The sequence below is a fragment of the Hyperolius riggenbachi genome, chromosome 9, assembly GCF_040937935.1.
Source record: "Hyperolius riggenbachi isolate aHypRig1 chromosome 9, aHypRig1.pri, whole genome shotgun sequence".
Taxonomy (NCBI): domain Eukaryota; kingdom Metazoa; phylum Chordata; class Amphibia; order Anura; family Hyperoliidae; genus Hyperolius; species Hyperolius riggenbachi.
Genome location: NC_090654.1, coordinates 238,592,695 through 238,616,152, shown reverse-complemented (window position 1 = coordinate 238,616,152; position 23,458 = coordinate 238,592,695). Strand labels below are relative to the sequence as shown.

The window sequence follows — 23,458 nt, the reverse complement described above, 5'->3', positions numbered from 1 at the left end:
GGTGAAGCCAGTGAGTCATTGCTCCCAGTAGGTAGGCAAATCTCATTGTAGATCAGAGAATGATTACACGCTGCATGCTGCTCTGAACGCTGTAATGTGCATACGCTGTAATGTGCTGCTGGGAAAGGCCCCCCTGGCTCTCCATCGTACAGTTAAATATTCAGCTTTCGGTTTTTGCCATCCTCCCATCTCTGCTTTGTGTCAATGTTTAACTAGCGCTAGCCAGGAGTCCCAGCAGGGCAGCTAGTCAGGCAGGAGATGGCTGGTGTGTCTGTAGAAACAGGGTGAAGTTCTGAAAACAGAAGTCCTTCAAACATGGAAACTGTATTTTTCTACATTCATGTGAACTTTTAGCTGGATCTTTCACTGCGATGGGGCTGAACAGTTCCAAACTCAACCACAAGGTGAGGAAGGTGGCACCTCTGGACAATAAAGATGTTTTTGTGTCACCCGCAATTAATGGCCTGAACACCTATTCAGATTATGGGAGAATGGATAATGGAAGTCCAATGTATGAACGACAGCTTCCACCTCTCAGGGAGACCCTGTATGGAAGAGGCCCAATAGGTAAGAGGTATGAATGTATTCTCGGTTCATAGACAAGGCACACATAAGATTATGGGACTGATAGAGACTATGTTCACAGTGGGGTGTTGCGGTGTAACTAGAGGCGGCTATAGACCTGTGCAGCTGCACAAGGGCCCCATGTCTCCTGGGACCCGTGCAGCTGCACCACAGTCAGGGCCAGATTATCCTGTCTCTCCCTACCTGTGTTACTCCCCTCCGTGTAGTTGTCTTTCCTTCCATGTTATTATCGCTCATATGTAGGTGACTCTCATTATGACTATGTACTTTGTGAAGTGTTGTGGAGGATGGCAACACCACAGCTCCCAACTTTTCAGAGGGACAATCCCTCTTTAAAAGCCAAATCCCTCTGTCCCTCTTTCTTCCTCGTTTGTCCTTCTTTCAGGACAGAACTCGGGTTCAGTAATGTGTAATAGTGCAATAAACCACGGTGTCCTCTTCTCCTTTCAAAGCAGTCAAAGCAGGGTGACGCCCGCGGAGCTAGTGGGAACGTCTTAAGGGGACCCCTTCCTACTCCAGCTGCCTTGTCCTATCTACACTTCGCCTTGGGCTAAGTATCTCCTCTCTTTTTTGCACCATCTCTTATCTCTGATGCACTTTATAGACTGCTCCTATTTGTTGCATATTGGTTTATTGCAGTCTTATTGTAGGTTTATTGCACTATTACACTTTTCTGAACCCGGGTTCTACAACTGGAGGGCTCTTACTGATGACCACTAAGTTGATTATAGATGCTCTCTTCAGAATTGATATTGAATATAATATAAGATACATTTATGCATATATTGTTTATTCAATAGGGTATAATTGGTTGCAGCTGGATGATTTAGGAACATGTGGTCTTTTTTAATTGATTTTAATATCCTTGTTGAACTTCTAATGTGTCATTATGTATGATATGTGATATATTTTGGAATAAAGCAATTTTTGTACATTGAGTGGTGCTGTCCATATGGGACTTCTTTTTCTCAGGTTGTGGGTAATAGTATTTTTTCTATTATACATATGGGATGTATCACGGAGATTTGAGCATTTAGCGTGATGTGTTACGACTTCAAAAAGGTTGGGAACCGCTGTCCTAGGAGTAGAGATGTCGCGAACGGTTCCCGAACCGTTCACCGGCGAACATCTCAGTTTCTCTGTGCTATGTACTACTTCCTGGTCGCTATGACCCGGAGTAGTACGCCTGCACTGGCCCGGCGGTGCGCGTCCTAGATCGTGTTCCTGTTGCCGGGCACTTTCTGCGCATGTGCGTGACGTCATGAGTGAGATTCGCCTGGCGAACGGTTCGGGCCATCTCTACCTAGGAGTAATTCAGGAAAAAGGTGAATTGCATATAGGCTTGTGTGTGTGTGTGCACGCGCAAAGAGGATGAAGGGGGGCACAAAATTCAGGTTTCGCTCAGGGCGCTGTAAAATCTAAGGCCGGCAGCCACAGCCACAGCTTATTACACTTACTCTGTCCAACTCTGATGGAGCAAAACTGGCTCTGCAGACTTCACCAGCATCACTACAGTACAAAGCATTTGGGGAGGGGTAGAGAGGCTGGGGGTAGAGTAGAGCTGTACATAAGACCCTGCGGAACACTGAATAGGGACGGTCTACAAATTTTTTGTCTGCAAAACTTTGTATGATTCCTTATCTGTGGTTAAGCAAATCCAGTCATTAGAACAATTGTGCAGAGAGCAGAAAGTTTTTTCTCTCCTTGCCCTTAGTTGTCAGTCTCTTAGGACGGGCCCCCCTGTGGCTTCTGGGCCCCCCTGCGGCTGCATTCCTTGCAGGGTCTATTGTTACTCCCCTGGCAGCACTATATAAATACACAATGATAATTTGGTAGAGGGACTTTAGACTATAACTATTGTAGGCATTAGATAAATTCCCGCGAGGAAAGTCAGTAACATGACTGCACTCAATAAATTACACTATGGAAGATATTAGCGCTATATAATTGATACCGAATAGAAATGGTATGGTAGGTTGTTGGTTTTTTGACCATTAAAATTTTTGCATATTCTCATCTTTCTCTTAGGAATTTTGGTGACACTGCTGCTGCTGCATGAGAAGTAATTGCTGGTGGCCCAGTCATGTATGGGACATAATGAATGCATGGAAATGATGTGCTAGATTAATACCGTGCTTACAGAATGTAACTTAGGTTCACATAGTTTTAGGTATTGACGTGGATCCACCCATGAACTGTTATGACCACGCCCCTCTCTTGTGGGGTCCCCTACATTTATTCTGCCCAGGAGCCCACTGTTGGCTTTGTTCACCAAAGGGGGCGACGTAACGGTCGCATCGTAATGCAGAACTTCCTCTTCAATGCACCACCTATTGTGACTATAGCGACATTCACAGTGCAGCCGGTATGGTCTAGTAAATTGTGAGCCACTCTGAGGGATAGTTAAGTGACAAGACAAAATACTCTGTACAGCGATGCGGAAGATGTTGGTGCTATATAAATACTAAATAATAATGACAGGTGGTGAATTCCTCTCCTTCAGCTGCGCATATGAAAGAGCCTATACTGTTCTCTACCTCAACAACCAAGCACCAGATTATTCTACTGATTGCATTCATTTTTCTACCCCACCCTTGTTGATCCCACTCTTCACACATAGAGAGTGATTCGCTGTTTTCTTTCACTGGCTCTGTATATCTGTTACTTGGGACTCGTTAAATAATTAACAGAGGTTAATCACAACACTTAACTATTCCACATGAAGTGACCTCCGTAGAGAGCTATGAAACCCCCACTATGAATGCAGAAATGTTGTTAATGTTTAATTTAGAGCAGTTAATAATTGCTGCTGGCTTCCAGCTCTGCTCTTATTATGAGAACAATAAATATTAACACTCGGATATATATTTAGAAGGATTGTTATATTTGTGCCTCTTCGGTTTGACAGATTTACAGGATTGGAGATCAGTCAGTTTAAATCACTTGGTAAAAACTGGAGCAGGGTTGAGGGTATCCTATGACTGAAGTGCCGGATAGGTTATGAGTGAGTGTTCCACCTACTGTATGGCTGATATTGGCTTGCTAGTTATTGGTGCTAGAAGAGTAAACATGCTGTGGCTTTTTGGCAGTGGCATAGCTAAGAAGCTGTGGGCCCCAGTGCAAGTTTTGCATTGGGACATCCCAAGCATGCTATACATAACAATTGATACGGCGCACCAAAACCAATCAAGGACAATCACAGTGTAAGCGGTGCAAGAAGGGGATGGGGAACAGTGTGTTAATGATCACTATTATTCAAAGCATATATAGACGCAATGTGGGCAACATTGCAGCAAAAAACAAACGCAATGTGGGCAACATTTCAGCAAAAAACAAACACAATTTGGGCAACATTTCAGCAAAAAACAAACGCAATGTGGGCAACATTTCAGCAAAAAACAAATGCAATGTGGGCAACATTTGAGCAAAAAAAAAAAAACACAATGTGGGCAACATTTGAGCAAAAAATAAACGCAATGTGGGCAACATTTCAGCAGAAAATAAATGCAATTTGGGCAACATTTCACCTGCAAAAAAAAAGAATTTACTCATCTGACAGAAGTCTCCTCACCCGCCTGGCCTCTGGCGCGCAGCTCCCCGGAGATATTGCTCCTGCAATCTCCCGTGCTGAATGGAATAGCAGGGCTACGGGAGGATGGCGCCTGAAGCCCTGTACTGGAGACACAAATAGTCTCTACTACAGGGCTTCGGACGCCATCTTCCCATAGCCCTGTTCTGCCTGCCGGAAGACTATGCAGGCTGGAGCGGGGCTGCGGGCTATGAACTGGCGCGGCGTCTATTAGACCAGCCCAGTGCGGACAGCAGTGTGATGTCACGACGACATCACAGAGCCTCCGAGGCCCCTAAATATGTGAGACCCCAAGTGGCTGCTTGGCCTGCTTTTTGGTTATTCTGAAGCCAAAACTTCCCACTTTGGACACTGAAGATCAGGGGTAGAACCACAAATCATGGGGTCCCCTATCAAAACTTTGCTGGTGCCCCCTTAATTTTCACAAAACCTCCCTTGCCTCCCCTTGGTGACCCCCATAGCCTGGGGGCACATCTTATGTGGGTCATAAAACAAGTATGAAAAAGGGGGGGTTGCGCATCCCTAAAAACATGCTGGTTAATCACTCAGGCATGCACCACCTCTATTAGGCTGAAAATGCATGCCCTGCGTCCAAAATAAATGCTACATTTATTATACTATGGAGGAACTTTGGCTTCCACTATAGTTTGCATGTAAAGTATAATATACTGGACACTTGCGCCATGGTGAGGCAGACCTCCGGGCAAGTGACCGAACCTAAATTACAAAAAACATAGGTATAACCTTGGGAGCAGCTAAGCAAAAATGTGTAACTTACAATTTAATGGACAGCGAGGAGAGGGCCAGCGCATACCACAAAGGCTGCATCTGAAATGACATAAAACAAGTATGGCCATCAGGATCTTCACACCTATAACAAGTGTAGCCACAAAAACTCCTGATCTGGAGTATCATAGGGAGGGAGGATTAGTAGTTGGCCCCCCTTACCTCTGGGCTCCCCTGCATTTGTAGGGGCTGCTCCCCTATAGTTACATCGCTTCTGAAGATTATGTTAGGCACCAATATCAGTAGGGCTGGTAATAGGGGATAGAGAGGGAGGTTAGGGACAGTAGACATTAGGCAGGGAGGTTAGGGTTAGGCATTAGGAAGAGAGTTATGTTGGCCAGGGAGATTAGCGTTAGGCACTAGAGCGGTGATTACTTTAGGCAGGGAGGCAGGCCCAGATTTACATCACAGGAGCCTATAGATAGAGATGTCGCGAACATAGAATTTTCTGTTTGCGAACGCAAACTACCGAAAACTGTTCGTGAACAGGCAAATCTGCCGAACCCCCATAGACTTCTATGGGCAGACGAATTTTAAAACCTACAAAGACTGTTTCTGGCCACAAAAGTGATGAAAAAGTTGTTTGAAGGGGTCTAATGCCTGGACTGTGGCATGCAAGAGGGGGATCCATGCCAAAAGTCTCACCAAAAATTATGGAGTTGATGCAAAGTCGGGTTTTAACCCTTAAAGGGCAGAAATCACATTATGCACAGCTCTGGGTGTCAGTGGGCTGTGGAGTGTCACACACAGAGAAATGCAATAGTACTATCAGAATACAGTGAAATAATAATGCACTGGAGTAGTACTGTGCATGCAACTTAATGAGGCAACAGCAGTAGTGTGCACACAGCTCTGGGTGTCAGTGGGCTGTGGAGTGCCACATACAGAGTAATGCAATAGTACTATCAGAATGCAGTGAAATATATCTGACAAGCTTTTGTCAGATATGTTCAGAGGGTCTGTGCGCAGCAATTGTGAGATTGAGGAGGACATGGGAAGCCAGTGGATTATTACTTGAAACAATAATTTTCTATATGATGTTATCTGTCTCTTCTATTACTGAGGAGAAATTTTGGGGCACTCTTCTTTATTGAGGTTCGGGGGCTCTCTTTAGATCCCACAGCAACATGTCGATTGGGTTAAGGTCTGGACTTTGAATGGGCCACTGCAACACCATGATTATTTTCATTTTTGGTCATTCTGTTGCAGATTTACTTCAGGTCATTGTCCTGTTGCATGACTAAATTATGGACAAGCTCCTGCTATTGCAGAGATGGCCTCATATTAACTGTAGAATTTTTTTGGTATATAGTGGAGTTCATGGTTGTCTCATTGACAACAAGGTGACCAGGTACTGTGGTTGCAACACAAGACCAAACAATCACCCTTCAAGCTCTATGCTTGATCTTTGGTGTGGGATATTTGAGCTGATATTATGTAATTGTTGTTTTTTTCCACACGTGGTCTGTGCATTATGACCAAAAATCTCCGCTTTGGTCTCATGATCTATTTATAGAAGTTCATCATTCTGTAGTGAGAATGATTTCTCACAAAGATTTACAGATTGATGGGCAGTAACAATTCTTTCTCTAGCATTAGTGCTAATGTCTTGTGATCCCAGCAAATCAGAGCTTTACAACTCTATCAGCTGATCAATCAAATCACATGCTTCTCCCTGAGTTCTCCCAGACATGATGATCACTACTGCCTACTTGTGATTTGGGTACACACTGCCTACTTATTTACAGGGGAGCAAACAACTTTTATACTACCTACTTATGTTTTGAGCAGACTCTTTTTTTATTATGTATTGGGACATAGCACGTAGTTATGTTTTGGGGGACAGAAATGTGTTATATATAGGGACATACTGCCTCCTTATGTTGTTTTGGGGGTGGTGCTGCTTTATTATGTATGGGAACACATTGCCTACTTATATTTTGGTGGGACACTAGTTTATTATATATGGAAACAAACTGCCTAGTTATGTTTGGGGGGAGCACTAGTGTATTATATATGGAAACATACTTCCTACTCTTGTTTTGGGGGAACACTGTTTTATTATGTATGGAGATACACTGCCTACTTATGATTGGGGGGACATTAATTTTTTATATATGGGAGGGGCACATTACTTTTTTATACATGGTAATACATTGCCTATTCTCGGCGACGGGGGCCTCTATAGGATCCCGAGGCTTCCTTTGCCTTAGGTAAGTATGTGTTTTGGTACCCGAGCTTCTGCGTGGGTACACTTTAACCTGATGAGTACAGAGGGTCAATGAGATGGTAATATTCTGAGCTGATACAAATTGTGTTGCAAATGGCATACAGCATGAAATTAGGTCAATCCAGATCTGAAGCAACTGCATTTTACTGGGCCAGTTCCAACATACTTACCGGTATGTATAATTTACTACAAAACTTGCATCACCTTACTGACTGACCATGTCTAATTATGAGTGAACTCTGTCATATAAAAGTAGCTGTTTCCATACCTTCATGATCCACATTCCTTCTATTATTGTTTTCTGTTGATTACAGTACCCAGGCCAACATCTTTTGACGTCCCATTGGATAATGGCGGAACAAATAGCATCATCAAGAAGCACCCCCCTCGAAGACTTCAAGTAAGAACACTTTGCATGAGACCTAGGTAAACTTTAACTTAAAAAAATGATTTGAAAACATGTAGAAGAAAGAACTTCCCATCCCTCTGCTGATCATTAAACCCACAGGCTTCCTTTAAAGGAACAGTATTGCAAAAAATTTTACAATTTAAAATACATCAAAACACATGAATTAACTCTCCCAGAGTTAAATGTGCTATACATGACTCTTCTCCTATGTTGCTGTCATTTACAGTAGGTAGTACAAATCTCACAGAACTGAAAGGTTTGGACTAGGCCATCTCCTCATGGGGGATTCTTGGGGTTCATCCTGGATGGCAGTTGCTTAGACCAACTGCCAGAATAGTGTGCAAACAGGTAGGGAGGGTGGTCTGCATCTTTATATAGATCCTTTCCATGGAGTGCTGTTGTAAAGAGTAAATAAAATACTGAGCATTCCCCATGAAGAGATGGACTAGTCAAAAACCTGTCAGTTCCACCAGATTTCTACTACCCTCTGTAAGTGACAGCAGCCTAGGAAAAAAGTAATTTACAGCTCATTTTACTCTGAAAGAAATTTACTTATTATGTGTTCACGTGTATTTAAAATTTTACCATTTTTTGGGATAGTGGTCCTTTAAATGAGTCTTTTAAACAAACGAATACATTAATTCGCAAACTTTTTGTGGAAAACCGAAAGTTGCTTTAGGTAATACCTTTTATGAATAAGGGCTTGTTTCCACCAAAATACATGAATTGAGGTGATGAAACATGCTGTATTTGCGTCAGATTTTCTCTTTGTCATAGTGCACGGTTTTCAGTGCACAGACTCTATATTGTTATATCAATAACATAAAATGCACACGTTTAGTGCGCACAAATGCATGCAGCATGCGCTACATGGCGACACACAGGTGGGAAAGCTATTATATGTGAAAACAAATGCACTTGCAAATCACAAAGTGCCTTTAACAAAGCAGACCAAAAAAGGTTTATTTTCAAAACAGATGAAAGTGGGCATAGGAATCTTACAGATGGGAACCATTACCTTATAGTTGGTAAACAGGCAAGGCCGGATTTATACTTTTTGTTCTCCTAGGCCAAGTATGTTGTGCTTTGCATTTCATGTGCAGAAGCACCCCTCCCATTCCATGTGCACCTCCCTCTTCCATGTGCATCATCCATCTACTGTAGCTCCTGTCTTTCATGAATAGCTCTCCTCAGGGGCGTTGCTAGCCCCAAAGATCAGTGGCTTGTGCCCCAGATCTATTCTGGGGTGCCCCAGATGTCCCCCAGGCACAGTGAGCTGTAGTGCCTCAATGGCGGTCATACTGGGTGCTGTGATGCCTTTATGGGGGCATGCAGAGAGCTATGGTTCTTCTATGGGAGCATGCTGGGAGTTGTGGTGCCTCAATGGGAGGGAGGCCCGTGGGAGCATGGGATCGGGTCCACTAGAAGGGCAGGGAATGCTATGAAGGAACTGCCAGATAACCTGGTGGTAGGCCAGCACCCCCAGCAGAAAGCCAGGGCAACCAGCACAGAAGCCAGATAACTCTGTCTACTTATGTTTAAGTGACACTACCTATCTATGTGAAATGATTATTATTATTTTTTTTTTGTATTAACAGAGAGGGGAGCTTAATCTAAAATTTTGCTGGGCAGGCCTACTTAGACCGCTGTTAAGTTCATGTAAATTTGGCTCCACCCATGACAACGCCCAATTTCCGACTGGAGTGCACAGAAGTGCCCCGGATCTCTTAGGATCCTAGCAACGCCCCTGGCTCTCCTGGTCATCGGTTCCCCTTCTTCATGTATTGCTCCCCATTTTCAGCCTCTTTCATATGTAGCAACCCCTCTTTCATGTTTAGGCGCTCCCTTGGGCTGCTGCTGCCCAAGACCCGGGCCTCTTTGGCCTTTCCAGAAATCAAGTCCTGTAAACAGCTACAGGGGGGTGATTCCCACCAACTTGCTACATACTTTCATTTATTAATAAAAATTTAACAGAGATTCCTGTGCTCACTTTCATTGTTTCAGATGCCTTTTTGAACTCTGTTAGCATGGTTGCAAAGAAGCTGATGATTGCATAGAATGTCAGCTGATCTGTCTGTCCATTAAAGCGGTATTGTCACCATAAAAATCAAATTTCAACAGCAACTGGTCTGAGTGCATTAAGTGATAAAGATGCTAATCCTGCATTCAAAACTTGCAAAACTTTTTCTGCTGTTATGGTTTGTAGTTATCACATACTTTAGGAGCACTGGCCCTAGTGCCAAACAGTGCCAAAGAGTTGAATGCTGGGAGTTCTTTTTATCTATAATATATTCCTCCTCTTCCATTTATTTCCCTATCTAGCTGCTTATCAGAAACAACCTCTGATTACTTGTGTTTACAAGCAAGGCTGAGGTGACTCAGTGATTGGATGTGTAAATAAAAAATTAGACAGTGCAGTTGTTAGTATACACCTCAGTGGGTGCGTCTGAAGACTCTGGGAGGAGGGCAGCTAATGAATACACAATGAGCAAGAGAAGGGAGGGGGGGAAACAAAAGTCAGGGAGGATATGATGTCAGCATTAGCTTGGCAAGATGGCCACTGCCTAGAATAGGATTTTCTGCTTTTCCTTTATTAAATTCACAGAAATCATTACTTAGTATTAGCACAATACATGTGTTATGTAAGTAGAAGTAGTATTTATCTACTTATATATGTGTTTTTTATTTCTAGGTTAGCATGGGTGTCGCTTGTTCTTTAGCCAGCAATGCTGGAAACACACGATGCAACTTCTGGTCAAGTCGACAGGAATCAAATGATTATTTCTGACCAGTCCGATCTGTTTCTGATCGATAAAGGGATCAATTTTGAGAAGTTATAATTGGAAAATCAATCCTTTTATCGTTTGAGAGCTGTTTGGACATGTACACACGATACAACTTCCCGTCAGATTATCGGTGGGAAATTGCATTGTGTGTTTCCAGTATACGTTTATCCTGATTGCTCCCATCTACTGTTCTATATAATGTAAGATTATCCACTTCAGCCTGACTGGACGAGTATACACGTCCAATGTAATTGTGGAGAGTGCAGGGTCGGATTTGTACTTTACAGCGCCCTAGGCCGGCTGTCACCAACCCCCCCCCCCCCCCCCATTCTGTCCAACTCTGACTAGTGTTTACTGGGTTACATGGGCTCCTGTCTGTTTTGCTGCTTTGCCCCCCCTGTTCAAAGAAGCAGCGCATGCTCTGTCCACTCCATGTTATTTAGCACTCCAGCCTGGATGCACAGCAGGCAATAGTGTTCAGGGCTTGCATAATTCAGAAATGATGCTCATATATGAGCAGCACTTGTCAAGTACACATACCCATAACACTCCAAGCCTCGGCTGCTGTGCACATCAGTACAGGAGTGCGTAATAACTTCAGCTTTCACTGATGGCTAACACAGAACAATGCTTTGCTGCTTCTAAAACATGTCAGGAAAGAGTTAAACTGTAGCACAGAGAGAATGTTGCTGTCATTCCTTAGAAAATAAAAACAAACCATAAATCTAACAGGTCTCAGGTCTTTAACAGCTCTGACCAAGTAATAAAACATCAGTCTGGGGGAGAGGAGAGCTGATAATTCCTATCCTTGAATGCGTGCATAAAGAAACTAATCTGAACTCAAAAGTTCTACTACTTGAGCCCATATATTTTTTTTTCTCACAGCAGCTTTTATGTCCCCACTCATTATACTGGACGAGATCTTCAGATGACAACAGATGCTGACTGTCATCACACACACTCTGCAGTGAGAGAGATGCAGGGATCTCTGGAATTCAGGCAGAATAGAGCAAAGCAGAAGTGATTTAGTTTGACATGTGACCTCTTATCTCTCCAAGTCCTGCGCCCTGCTGAATTTTATCGCCCTAGGCCTTGACCTTTGTGGCCTTTCCAGAAATCCGGCCCTGGGAGAGTGCACCACCAGTTTGTTACTAAATGAGGCACATAGTTACATAGTTACATAGTTACATAGTTATTTTGGTTGAAAAAAGACATACGTCCATCGAGTTCAACCAGTACAAAGTACAACTCCAGCCTGCTCCCTCACATATCCCTGTTGATCCAGAGGAAGGCGGTATCATTTTATCCAGGATGAGTTGTAGAATACATTTTGGTGTGTTTTAAAGCTTGGACCCACATTACATGAGAAATGGGTTGGGACAAACTCAATCCAGCATAAAAAATACTTTTCAAAATTATAATCAAATTTGGGAAAGTATTAGTATAGCTACACAAGACATATAGGGTAACATTTTAACCGTGAGAAATAGTAGAATAGATTTTAGGGTGTTTTAGAGTTAAGGGCTATGTCTTGTGTATTCTTTTTAGTAATCAACTGAATCAAAAGCAAATAAAAATGTGTATATTCTGTACTAAAACCAAGACTTGTAAAATGAAAACAAAGTGAAAGAATATAGAAGAAAATAACTATACTGTTACCTTAGGAACTTGGCTTTTTAAATATGTATGCCATGAGGGTATATTACTGTTATTTTTGCAAATAAGGTTTTGTAATCATCGATAGTGTACAATGAGTAAAAAACATTCCAAATACAATATTGTCACCACACATTGTACTAGGAACATAATCTAAATGTTGTAATAACCAGGATGGATTAGTAAATACAATTTGTGGGTTTAACTTATAATTAGCACTGTTTATTGTAAAGCTTTAATGGATGTAAATTGAGAAATAGTGTTTTTTTTCCATTTGTCCTTTATTTTCCCTTTAAAATACATAGAAAATAAGGTTATTACTAAACAACAATATTACTCACGAAAAACCTAATTTGTCCTGAAAAAAAACAATACATAGATGATTTAGGTGTGATAAGTAGTGATAAGGTTATTGGCCAGTGAATGGGAGCAGCGCTGATATGTGAAAATTGCTCTCGTCTTAAAGTGGTTATTATTGTGCCGTTTCACAGATGTTATATTCTGCCGCCTAGTGGATGCACTGGTACCTTGCATTTGGAAGTTGCAAAAATGTCAAATTCTCAGCTGAACGGCTGGTATCAGATATTCGTGGTGGAAATCTTGATCCCACTGGAGCTCAATGATGAGACTTTTAGATGGTGATCTAAAAGCTGTCTGGTTTAATGTCCTGCCACAATTATAAAATGGCAACATCAAATGTTTCATTAACTTCTTTACAACCACAGCCAAGGCCAGAGAGTTTTACAGTTCAGTGAGATTCTTGTTGTCAGCCGCCTGCAGGCGAAGGTCAGGGCTGTAAAGATCTGCAGTCACTTATATTAGGCCTGTCCAGTCCAGAGCATGGAGACTGCCAATGCCAGGAGAGTAACAAATAGCCATAGCAGCCATAGCAACTGCTATGGGGACCTGCAGCAGAGGGGGCCCAGGTTGTACTTGATGTGTTCACTATTAACTTTCCTTTGTTTGAGGACATGAATTATCCAGAGGCTACCTTCTACTGAGTTATGTAGTTACATAGTTACATAGTTATTTTGGTTGAAAAAAGACATACGTCCATCGAGTTCAACCAGTACAAAGTACAACACCAGCCTGCTCCCTTACATAGCCCTGTGTATTTAATTTTTACTTTTTTTTTCTTACAAGTTTGCTTTAAAGGACAACTAAAGTGAGAGGTATATGGAGGCCATATTTATTTCCTTTTAAGCTGTACTAGTTGCCTGGTGTCCTGCTGGTCCTCTGCCTCTAATACATTTAGCCACAGACCACGAAGCATGCATGCAGAAGATCAGGTGTTTCTAACATTATTGTCCCATCTGACAAGATTAGCTGCAAGCTTGTTTCTGGTTTGATTCAGACACTACTGCAGACAAATAGACCAGCAGGATGCCAGGCAACTGGTATTGCTTAAAAGGAAATAAATGTGGCAGCCTACATATACCTCTCACTTCAGTTGTCCTTTAAAGGGAATCTGAACTGAGTAAAATTATTTAAAATAAACACATGATGTAGCTGCAAATAAATATTACATACTTACCTCACCATCAGTTCCTCTTAGAAGCTGACCATTTTCTTCTTACAGTGATCCCTTCCAGTTCTGACAACATGTTGTCAGAACTGAAATATACCAGTTGCTGTCAGTAATACAGTGGGTTGCAAAAGTATTCGGCCCCCTTGAAGTTTTCCACATTTTGTCACATTACTGCCACAAACATGAATCAATTTTATTGGAATTCCACATGAAAGACCAAAACAAAGTGGTGTACACATGAGAAGTGGAACGAAAATCATACATGATTCCAAACATTTTTTACAAATAAATAACTGCAAAGTGGTGTGTGCATAATTATTCGGACACCTTTGTTCTGAGTGCAGTCAGTTGCCTATAGACATTGCCTGATGAGTGCTAATGACAAAATAGAGTGCACCTGTGTGTAATCTAATGTCATTACAAATACAACTGCTCTGTGAGGGCCTCAGAGGTTGTCTAAGAGAATTTTGGGAGCAACAACACAGTGAAGTCCAAAGAACACACAAGACAGGTCAGGGATCAAGTTATTAAGAAATGTAAAGCAGGCTTAGGCTACAAAAAGATTTCCAAAGTCTTGAACATCCCACGAAGCACTGTTCAAGTGATCATTCAGAAATGGAAGGAGTATGGCACAACTGTAAACCTACCAAGACAAGGCCATCCACCTAATTTCACAGGCTGAACAAGGAGAGTGCTGATCAGAAATGCAGTCAAGAGGCCCATGGTGACTCTGGACGAGCTGCAGAGATCTACAGCTCAGGTGGGAGTCTCTGTCCATAGGACAACTATTAGTCATGCACTGTACAAAGTTGGCCTTTATGGAAGAGTGGCAAGAAGAAAGGCATTGTTAACAGAAAGCATAAGAAGTCCCGTTTGCAGTTTGCCACAAGCCATGTGGGGGACACAGCAACCATGTGGCAGAAGGTGCTCTGGTCAGATGAGAACAAAATGGAACTTTTTGGCCAAAATGCAAAACGCTATGTGTGGCGGAAAACTAACACTGCACATCACTCTGAACACACCATCCCCACTCTCAAATATGGTGGTGGCAGCATCATGCTCGGGGGGTGCATCTCTTCAGCAGGGACAGGGAAGCTGGTCAGAGTTGATGGGAAGATGGATGGAGCCAAATACAGGGCAATCTTGGAAGAAAACCTCTTGGGGACTGCAAAAGACTTGAGACTGGGGCGGAGGTTCACCTTCCAGCAGGACAATGACCCTAAACATAAAGCCAGGGCAACAATGGAATGGTTCAAAACAAAACATATCTATGTGTTAGAATGGCCCAGTCAAAGTCCAGATCTAAATCCAATCGAGAACCTGTGGGAAGATCTGAAAACTGCTGTTCACAAACGCTGTCCATCTAATCTGACTGAGCTGGAGCTGTTTTGCAAAGAAGAATGGGCAAGGATTTCAGTCTCTAGATGTGCAAAGCTGGTAGAGACATACCCTAAAAGACTGGCAGCTGTAATTGCAGCAAAAGGTGGTTCTACAAAGTATTGACTCAGGGGGCCGAATAATTACGCACACTCCACTTTGCAGTTATTTATTTGTAAAAAATGTTTGGAATAATGTATGATTTTCGATCCACTTCTCATGTGTACACCACTTTGTATTGGTCTGTCACGTGGAATTCCAATAAAATTGATGCATGTTTGTGGCAGTAATGTGACAAAATGTGGAAAACTTTAAGGGGGCCAAATACTTTTGCAAGCCACTGTATAATGGCAGCTGTCAGTTGCAACTGAATGTGCAAGGTAATGTCCATATTTCCCTATGCGTCAAGTGAGCGATATAACAGTTTAACAGTCTGCTGACCAGGAAGCTGTTATGGGGTAATGGCCATTTTCAAAATGGAGGACAGAGAATTCCATCGATCACAGTGGACATACAGGACACAGGAGAGGATAAAGAGACTGATGAGCACACTACATGGAAGGTAAGTATGACCTGTGTATGTTTGTTTTGACTTTTTATTTTCAGTTCAGGTTCTCTTTAACCCTCCTGGCGGTAACCCCGACCAGCACTTGGGGTAGCTGCCACAGAGGATTTCTCTGCCCCGGGATGTTTTTTTTAATAAATATTGTTTAATCCGTTGTAGCTAGCAGTTCGCTAGCTACCATTGCCCCCCAAGTCCCTCCGCTCTCTACCAATCTCCCCCGATCGCCACCGTTATACGTACCCCCAGGGATCCCGCGATGGTGCAGTCTCTCCAATCAGCGCCAGGCTTCGCTATGGGGAGGTTCGGGATTGCGCATGACGTCATGACGTCAGACCTCATGTCCAATCGTCGCCATAGTGACGACTGAAGCACATTGGGGAGGCTGCGGCTCTCGCTGGATCGCGGCTAGGTAAAGTATAGCGGCGGCTATCGGGGGAATCAGAAGGGTGCGGGGGGACTTGGTGAACTAGGCTAGCTACAATGGATAAAACAAATTGAATTTAAAAAAATCCCTCCCACGGACGCAGCCTGAAAAGCTGCGTACCGCCAGGAGGGTTAAGCTTTACCACGAGGATTAACATTAACTGGGATATTGAGGACACTTGCTCTAATAAAAGTAACTTATTTAAATCAATACTGCAAGACAATTACTTAACTCACATGGTAACTGAACCAACCAGGGGAGTTGCTCTGCTTGATTTAGTCATTTCAAATAGACCAGATGTTATATCTAAGGTGGAGGTTTGAGAACACTTGGGAAATAGTGACCTTAATATAGTAACATTTGACCTACTATTCGACAGGGTTGTGATTCAACAAGGGGACAACTAAAACTAAAAAAGGCTAACTTTAAGAAACTCAAGGACTTGCTAAGACTGGTAGACTAGAATAATACATTACAGGGCATGGACACTGAAAATAAATAGCTAACTTTCAAACAGAGACTATTTTGAATGTACATACCTTATGGAAATAAAAAATCTAGATCTAAAAAAGGGTAGTGTGGATCAGTGATGCTCAAATACCCCTTTTCAAAATTCGAGTTAGGTCGAATTCGAATAGTAAATTATTCGAGATCAGTCGAATATTCGAGTCGAATAATTTTTACTATTCGATTCGACCTCGGAATTCGAGCTCACTATTCGAGTCGGTATTCGAGCTCATTATTCGAGCTGACTATTCGAAATGGCCTTAAATAGCTTCCAACACTTGTTTTGAGGGTGAATGATGCAAGAAACCTCTTTTTTTCCAAGTAACAACAGCAAGTGATTATGTGGGGATGTTCCTTTAAAAAAAAAAAGTTGAAAAGAGAAGTTGTGTCCAGAAATTTGTTCAGTACTGTATATACTTCTTCTTCTTCTTCTTCTTTATCTTCTATATCTTCTTCTTCTTCTATATCTTCTTCTTCTATATCTTCTTCTTCTATATCTTCTTCTATATCTTCTTCTTCTTTTATATTGTCTTCTTCTTCTTCTTCTTCTTCATCTTCTTCATCATCATCTTCTTCTTCTTCATCTTCTTTTTCTTCATCTTCTTCATCTTCTTCTTCATCTTCTTCTTCATCTTCTTCATCTTCTTCTTCATCTTCTTCATCTTCTTCTTCTTCTTCATCTTCTTCATCTTCTTCATCTTCATCTTCTTCATCTTCTTCTTCTTCATCATCTTCTTCATCTTCTTCATCTTCTTCTTCATCTTCTTCATCTTCTTCTTCATCTTCTTCTTCATCTTCTTCATCTTCTTCATCTTCTTCTTCATCTTCTTCATCTTCTTCTTCATCTTCTTCATCTTCTTCATCTTCTTCTTCTTCTTCATCTTCTTCATCTTCTTCATCTTCTTCTTCATCTTCTTCATCTTCTTCTTCATCTTCTTCATCTTCATCTTCTTCATCTTCTTCATCTTCATCTTCTTCTTCTTCATCTTCATCTTCTTCTTCTTCATCTTCTTCTTCTTCATCTTCTTCATCTTCTTCATCTTCATCTTCTTCATCTTCTTCATCTTCTTCTTCTTCATCTTCATCTTCTTCTCCTTCTTCTTCTTCTTCTTCTTCTTCATCTTCTTCTTCTTCGTCTTCTTCATCTTCTTCTATATCGTCTTCTTCTTCACTAATTTCTCTTTTCAAATTTTTTTTTTTAAAGAAATGCAGCTATTTTTGAGCATAACAAATAGCTGGTGGCGCACGCATGTTGGAAGCGCCATTGTATGTGCTCCCTGAGTCCCTGGCAGTGGAAACACACAGACAGCAGGAGGTAAATTCAGCAGCAGGAGGAGGAGGATGAGTGTGTGGCAGCAGGCAGTCAATGAGGCAGGCAGCGTGACATAATAGCCCTGGTACCTAGCGGTGATACCAGGGCTGTAAATAAACACAGCAGGCAGGAGGTCCCAGACAGCGGTCGTGCAGCCCACATTGTGTCCAATACACAACTGGGACAACACAGTTTTCAACCCGGGCACCTCAGAAAAATTAAACCTTTTTTTTTTTTTTTTTATGGTTTTGTAGTTTTGGTTTTACAACCAATTACACAGATATAGCTATTTTTTGACGTAATAGCTGGTGGCAGAGTGGCAGCAGAAGGTAAATCTGTGTACCCTGGCGTTGGGAAACACAGACAGACAGACAGCAGCAGCAGCAGCAGGAGGAATGGAGGAGTAATGTGAGCAGCTATTGTTTGACGTAATAGCTGGTGGCAGAGTGGCAGCAGAAGCTAATTCTGTGTACCCTGGCAGTGGGAAACACAGACAGACAGCAGCATCAGCAGGAGGAATGGAGGAGTAGTGTGAGTGTGGCAGCAGGCAGGCAGCGTGACCTAATAGCCCTGGTACCTAGCGGTGATACCAGGGCTGTAAATAAACACAGCAGGCAGGAGGTCCCAGACAGCAGTCGTGCAGCCCACATTGTGTCCAATACACAACTGGGACAACACAGTTTTCAACCCGGGCACCTCAGAAAAATTAAACCTTTTTTTTTTTTTTTATGGTTTTGTAGTTTTGGTTTTACAACCAATTACACAGATATAGCTATTTTTTGATGTAATAGCTGGTGGCAGAGTGGCAGCAGAAGGTAAATCTGTGTACCCTGGCGTTGGGAAACACAGACAGACAGACAGCAGCAGCAGCAGCAGGAGGAATGGAGGAGTAATGTGAGCAGCTATTGTTTGACGTAATAGCTGGTGGCAGAGTGGCAGCAGAAGCTAATTCTGTGTACCCTGGCAGTGAGAAACACAGACAGACAGCAGCATCAGCAGGAGGAATGGAGGAGTAGTGTGAGTGTGGCAGCAGGCAGGCAGCGTGACCTAATAGCCCTGGTACCTAGCGGTGATACCAGGGCTGTAAATAAACACAGCAGGCAGGAGGTCCCAGACAGCGGTCGTGCAGCCCACATTGTGTCCAATACACAACTGGGACAACACAGTTTTCAACCCGGGCACCTCAGAAAAATCAAACCTTTTTTTTTTTTTTATGGTTTTGTAGTTTTGGTTTTACAACCAATTACACAGATATAGCTATTTTTTGACGTAATAGCTGGTGGCAGAGTGGCAGCAGAAGCTAATTCTGTGTACCCTGGCAGTGGGAAACACAGACAGACAGCAGCATCAGCAGGAGGAATGGAGGAGTAGTGTGAGTGTGGCAGCAGGCAGGCAGCGTGACATAATAGCCCTGGTACCTAGCGGTGATACCAGGCCGTAAATGAACACAACAGGAGGTCCCAGACAGCGATCGTGCAGCCCACATCGTGTCCAATACACAACTGGGACAACACAGTTTTCAACCCGGGCACCTCAGAAAAATTAAACCTTTTTTTTTTTTAATGGTTTTTTGGTTTTGTTTGTAAAACAAATTACACAGATATATAGCTATTGTTTGACGTAATAGCTGGTGGCAGAGTGGCAGCAGAAGGTAAATCTGTGTACCCTGGCAGTGGGAAACACAGACAGACAGCAGAAGGGCAGTACACAGCAGCCCACTGTAGGTGTAAAATGTGTGGCTGCAGGCGACGTAATAGTCAAAGTGAACCAGGCTGGCTTAGTGAGCAGGAGCCAGGAGGTGGTAAAGGGTGGTAAGGCACATTAACGATGGTTCTTAGCCAGTTCATGTCCCCCTCTCGCCGACAACAGGGGCCAGGAACTCGCCTTCCACCCACGCCTGGTTCATCTTGAGAAACGTCAGTCTGTCCACAGACTTGTGAGACAGACGTGAGCGTTTCTCGGTGACCACACCACCAGCTGCACTGAAGCAGCGCTCGGACAGCACGCTGGAAGGGGGGCAGGACAGCACTTCCAGGGCGTACTGCGCCAGCTCGCTCCAGATCTCCAGGCGCTTGACCCAATACTCCATGGGATCAACAGGGGCATCGCTGTCAAGCCCGCTGTAGGACCCCATGTAGTCAGCCACCATGCGGGTCAGGCGCTGGCTGTGACCGGTGGAGGATGCTGCTGCATGCACCTCCTCTCTAGTCACTGCTGCCGGAGCCTCTACAGTCCTGTAGAGCTCGTGGCTGAGAGACAGCAGGTCTGTGGGGCGCTTGCTGCTGGATGCAGGCACCTGCTGCTGCCTCTGTGCTGGCTGCTGGACAGTGGGGGTGGAAGGCTGGGGGAAGGCTTCCTCCAAGCACTCAACAAGGGCCTGCTGCAAGCTCCTTATTTGTTGCGCTGGGTCTCCTCCTGCAGGCGGCAGGAACTGGCTCAACTTCCCCTTGAGGCGTGGGTCCAACATCATGCTGATCCAGATGTCCTCCCTCTGCTTCATCTGGATCACCCTGGGGTCTCTGCGCAGGCACGTCAGCATGTGCGCTGCCATTGGGAAGAGGCGGGCCACGTCTGCTGGCACATCGACGGCAGTGCTGCTGTCCTCATCCTCCTCCTCTGCCTCGTCAGCCTCATCCTCTCTCCACCCCCGCACCAACTCAGCTGCACTGTGCTGCTCCCCCTCATCAGCAGCAAGGTCAGGGACCTCCACCAAGTCCTCCTCCTCCTCCCCCTCAGAGGTGGACTGTGCAGCTGCTTGCCGCTCCTGCTGGTCCAAGGCTGCCGCTCCCTGTTCCAGCAAAGCATCGAGGGCCCTGTTCAGCAGACAAACCAGGGGTACCCACTCGCAGACCATAGCATGGTCCCTGCTCACCATGTTAGTGGCCTGCAGAAAGGGAGCCAGCACTAAGCACACCTGCTGCATGTGCCTCCAGTCATCATCGGGGACGATGGACGGGATGTTGCTGGTCTTGTCCCTTCTCTGAGCGGCGGAAACAGTGGCCAGGGCAAGGTACTGGTTGACAGCGTGCTTCTGTTCAACCAGACGCTCCAACATCGCCAGGGTGGAGTTCCAGCGAGTCGGAACGTCAAGGATCAGCCGATGGCGTGGCAGATCCAGCTCCTTTTGCACGTCTTCCAGGCTCGCACAGGCTGCAGCCGAGCGCCGGAAGTGACGCACAACGTTCCTTGCCGTTTCCAGCAGTTCGCCCATCCCCTGGTAGGTGCGCAAGAACTTCTGCACTACCAAGTTCAGCACGTGGGCAAGACAGGGGATGTGGGTCAGGTTTCCCCTGTCTATTGCGGCAACCAGATTGGCCCCATTGTCGGCCACCACCTCTCCGACTCTGAGGCCTCTGGGGGTCAGCCAAATCCTCTCCTGCTCCTGGAGTTTGGCCAACACATGGGTTGCCGTCAGCTTGGTCTTCCCAAGGCTGACCAAGTGCAGCAGCGCTTGGCAGTGGCGGGCCTTCACGCTGCTGCTGAGGCGGGGGGTTTGGCCAGGTGTGCCGGAGGATGGCAGAGGATCGGAGGAACCTGCTGCAGTTCCCCTGACCCTGCGGGGTGGCACCACCCACTGTGTTGCTGCTGCTGCTGTGCCCGCTGCTGCTCTCCCATCCTCACCCCCTTCCACCAAGCTGACCCAGTGGACAGTGAAGGACAGGTAGCGGCCTGTCCCGAAGCGGCTGCTCCAGGAGTCCATGGTGACGTGGACCCTTTCACCAACCGCGTGCTCCAGCCCTCGCTCCACATTGGCCATCACAAAGCGGTGCAGTGCAGGAATGGCCTTGCGGGAGAAAAAGTGTCTGCTGGGGAGCTGCCAGTCTGGGGCTGCGCAAGCAAGCAGCGCACGAATGTCGCTCCCCTCCTGCACGAGCGTGTACGGCAGGAGTTGGGAGCACATGGCCCGTGCCAGCAAGCCGTTCAGCTGCCGCACGCGACGGCTGCTGGGAGGCAGAGCCCTAACCACCCCCTGGAAGGACTCGCTCAAAAGGCTCTGGCGTGGCCTTTTGCTGGCACGGGAATCAGCAGACACAGCGGAGGAGGCCACTGAGGACTGGCTGCCAGAACAGGCCTCAGTGTCGGCGGCAGGAGTTGCAGAGGGGGGAGGAGCAGTGCGTTTCCGCACTCCTGCTGGTGCTGCTGGAGGAGCAGGAGGGCGGGTGGCTGCTGTTGCTGCTGCTGCTGAAGGCTGTGCAGTGATGGGTGTGGTGCCACTGCCAGCACCAGATGCCTTCAGCCTCTGGAACTCCTCATGCTGGTGGAAATGTTTTGCAGCAAGGTGGTTGATGAGCGAGCTGGTGCTGAACTTTAAGGGGTCTGCACCTCTGCTCAACTTCCGCTGACAGTGGTTGCAAGTGGCGTACTTGCTGTACACAGTGGGCATGGTGAAATATCGCCAGATTGGTGACAGAAACATCCCCCTACGGCATGGAAGCGCTGCTGCCTGTCTCCCTGTGGTGGTGGGGGGGGGGGCTTGGGTGCGGCTGGTGGTGGTACTGGCAGATGCTGCTGCTGCTGCTGAGCCTGAGACACCAGCAGGCTGTGGGACCTGCCTACTGCTGCTGCCAATGCTTGCAATGATGCGCCTCCTTGCAAGGCCCACAAGAGCATCCTCCTCCTCCTCCTCAGAGCTGCTGAGGACGACATCCCCTGGAGGTGGTGGCACCCAGTCTCTGTCTGTCACCGGGTCATCATCATCCTCCCCCTCCTGAAACATGTCCTGCTGGGATGAGGACCCCCCAAACTCCTCTCCTGATGCATGGATGGGCTGCTTGACTGTCGCCACAGTCTTGCTGTCCAATCCCTCATCCCCCAAAGTGCCCATCAGCATCTCCTCCTCAAAATCGCCAACAACAGCAGACAATTGACTCATGATGCCTGGGGTCAAAAGACTGCTGAATGACAGGTCGCCAACTGACGGTGAACTGGCCTCCTCCCCAGGCCCTGCTGGGCGGCTGCTGCGAACAGGGGTGGTGGTGAGGGTGGAGGCCTCGGATGCAGAGCTGATGGCGGGCTGCTCATCCTCCGTCATGAGTTGCACCACAGTGTCTGCATGCTTTTCCTCAATGGGACGTTTCCGACCCGGCTGGAGGAAAATCGGAGCAGGTGCTACACGCTGCTGCTGCTGTGTCTCTGCAGCGTGAGTTGCAGATGCTCCTGCTGGGCGGCGCCCAAGGCGTCCACGGCCAGTGGCTATGGGAGGAATGTTAGCCACTGACGCTGCTGCTGCTGCTGCTGCGGAACTGTGCATGGTGGCGCGGTCGCGGCCTGCCACAATGCTGCTCCCTCTCCTCCTGATTCCCTTGCTGCCCTTCCCCTTGCCCAAACCGCGCTGGCTGCCACTTCCAGACATCTTCGATGTTTTGGGCGTATAGACAAAAGTTTTTTAAAAGGGCGGGTGAAAAGTGGGATACTTTAATGGAGTGGGTTGGTGGGTGAGGTGACTGAGTGAGTGTCCCTAGTACAGTAAGTAAGTAGTAACAGTCAGGAAGTACAACTAGCAGTTACAATAATCAGTAGTAATCACAAGTAAATTTAGTGTGTGTACACTACAGACAGTGAGTGCACGCACGCGCAAACACGCGCAGGAGCTAGCCTATGAACAGTGACTGAGTGAGTGTCCCTAGTACAGTAAGTAAGTAAGTAGTAACAGTCAGTAAGTACAACTAACTAATTACAATAATCAATCAGTTATCAGAAGGAA

At 45.4% G+C, this 23,458-nt stretch overlaps 1 protein-coding gene across 1 annotated transcript in view; it reads left to right on the top strand.

Annotated features, from left to right (window-relative positions):
• The first annotated feature begins 205 nt into the window (after positions 1–205).
• CCDC198 (coiled-coil domain containing 198) overlaps positions 206–23,458 on the top strand; it is a 43,535-nt gene continuing 20,282 nt past the window's right edge. Inside the window, exons 1-2 of the mRNA XM_068252009.1 lie at positions 206–567; positions 7,505–7,590. Of these exons, the coding sequence (XP_068108110.1) occupies positions 372–567; positions 7,505–7,590 (282 nt within the window). The 5' untranslated portion in view covers positions 206–371. The remainder of the gene's footprint in view (positions 568–7,504; positions 7,591–23,458) is intronic.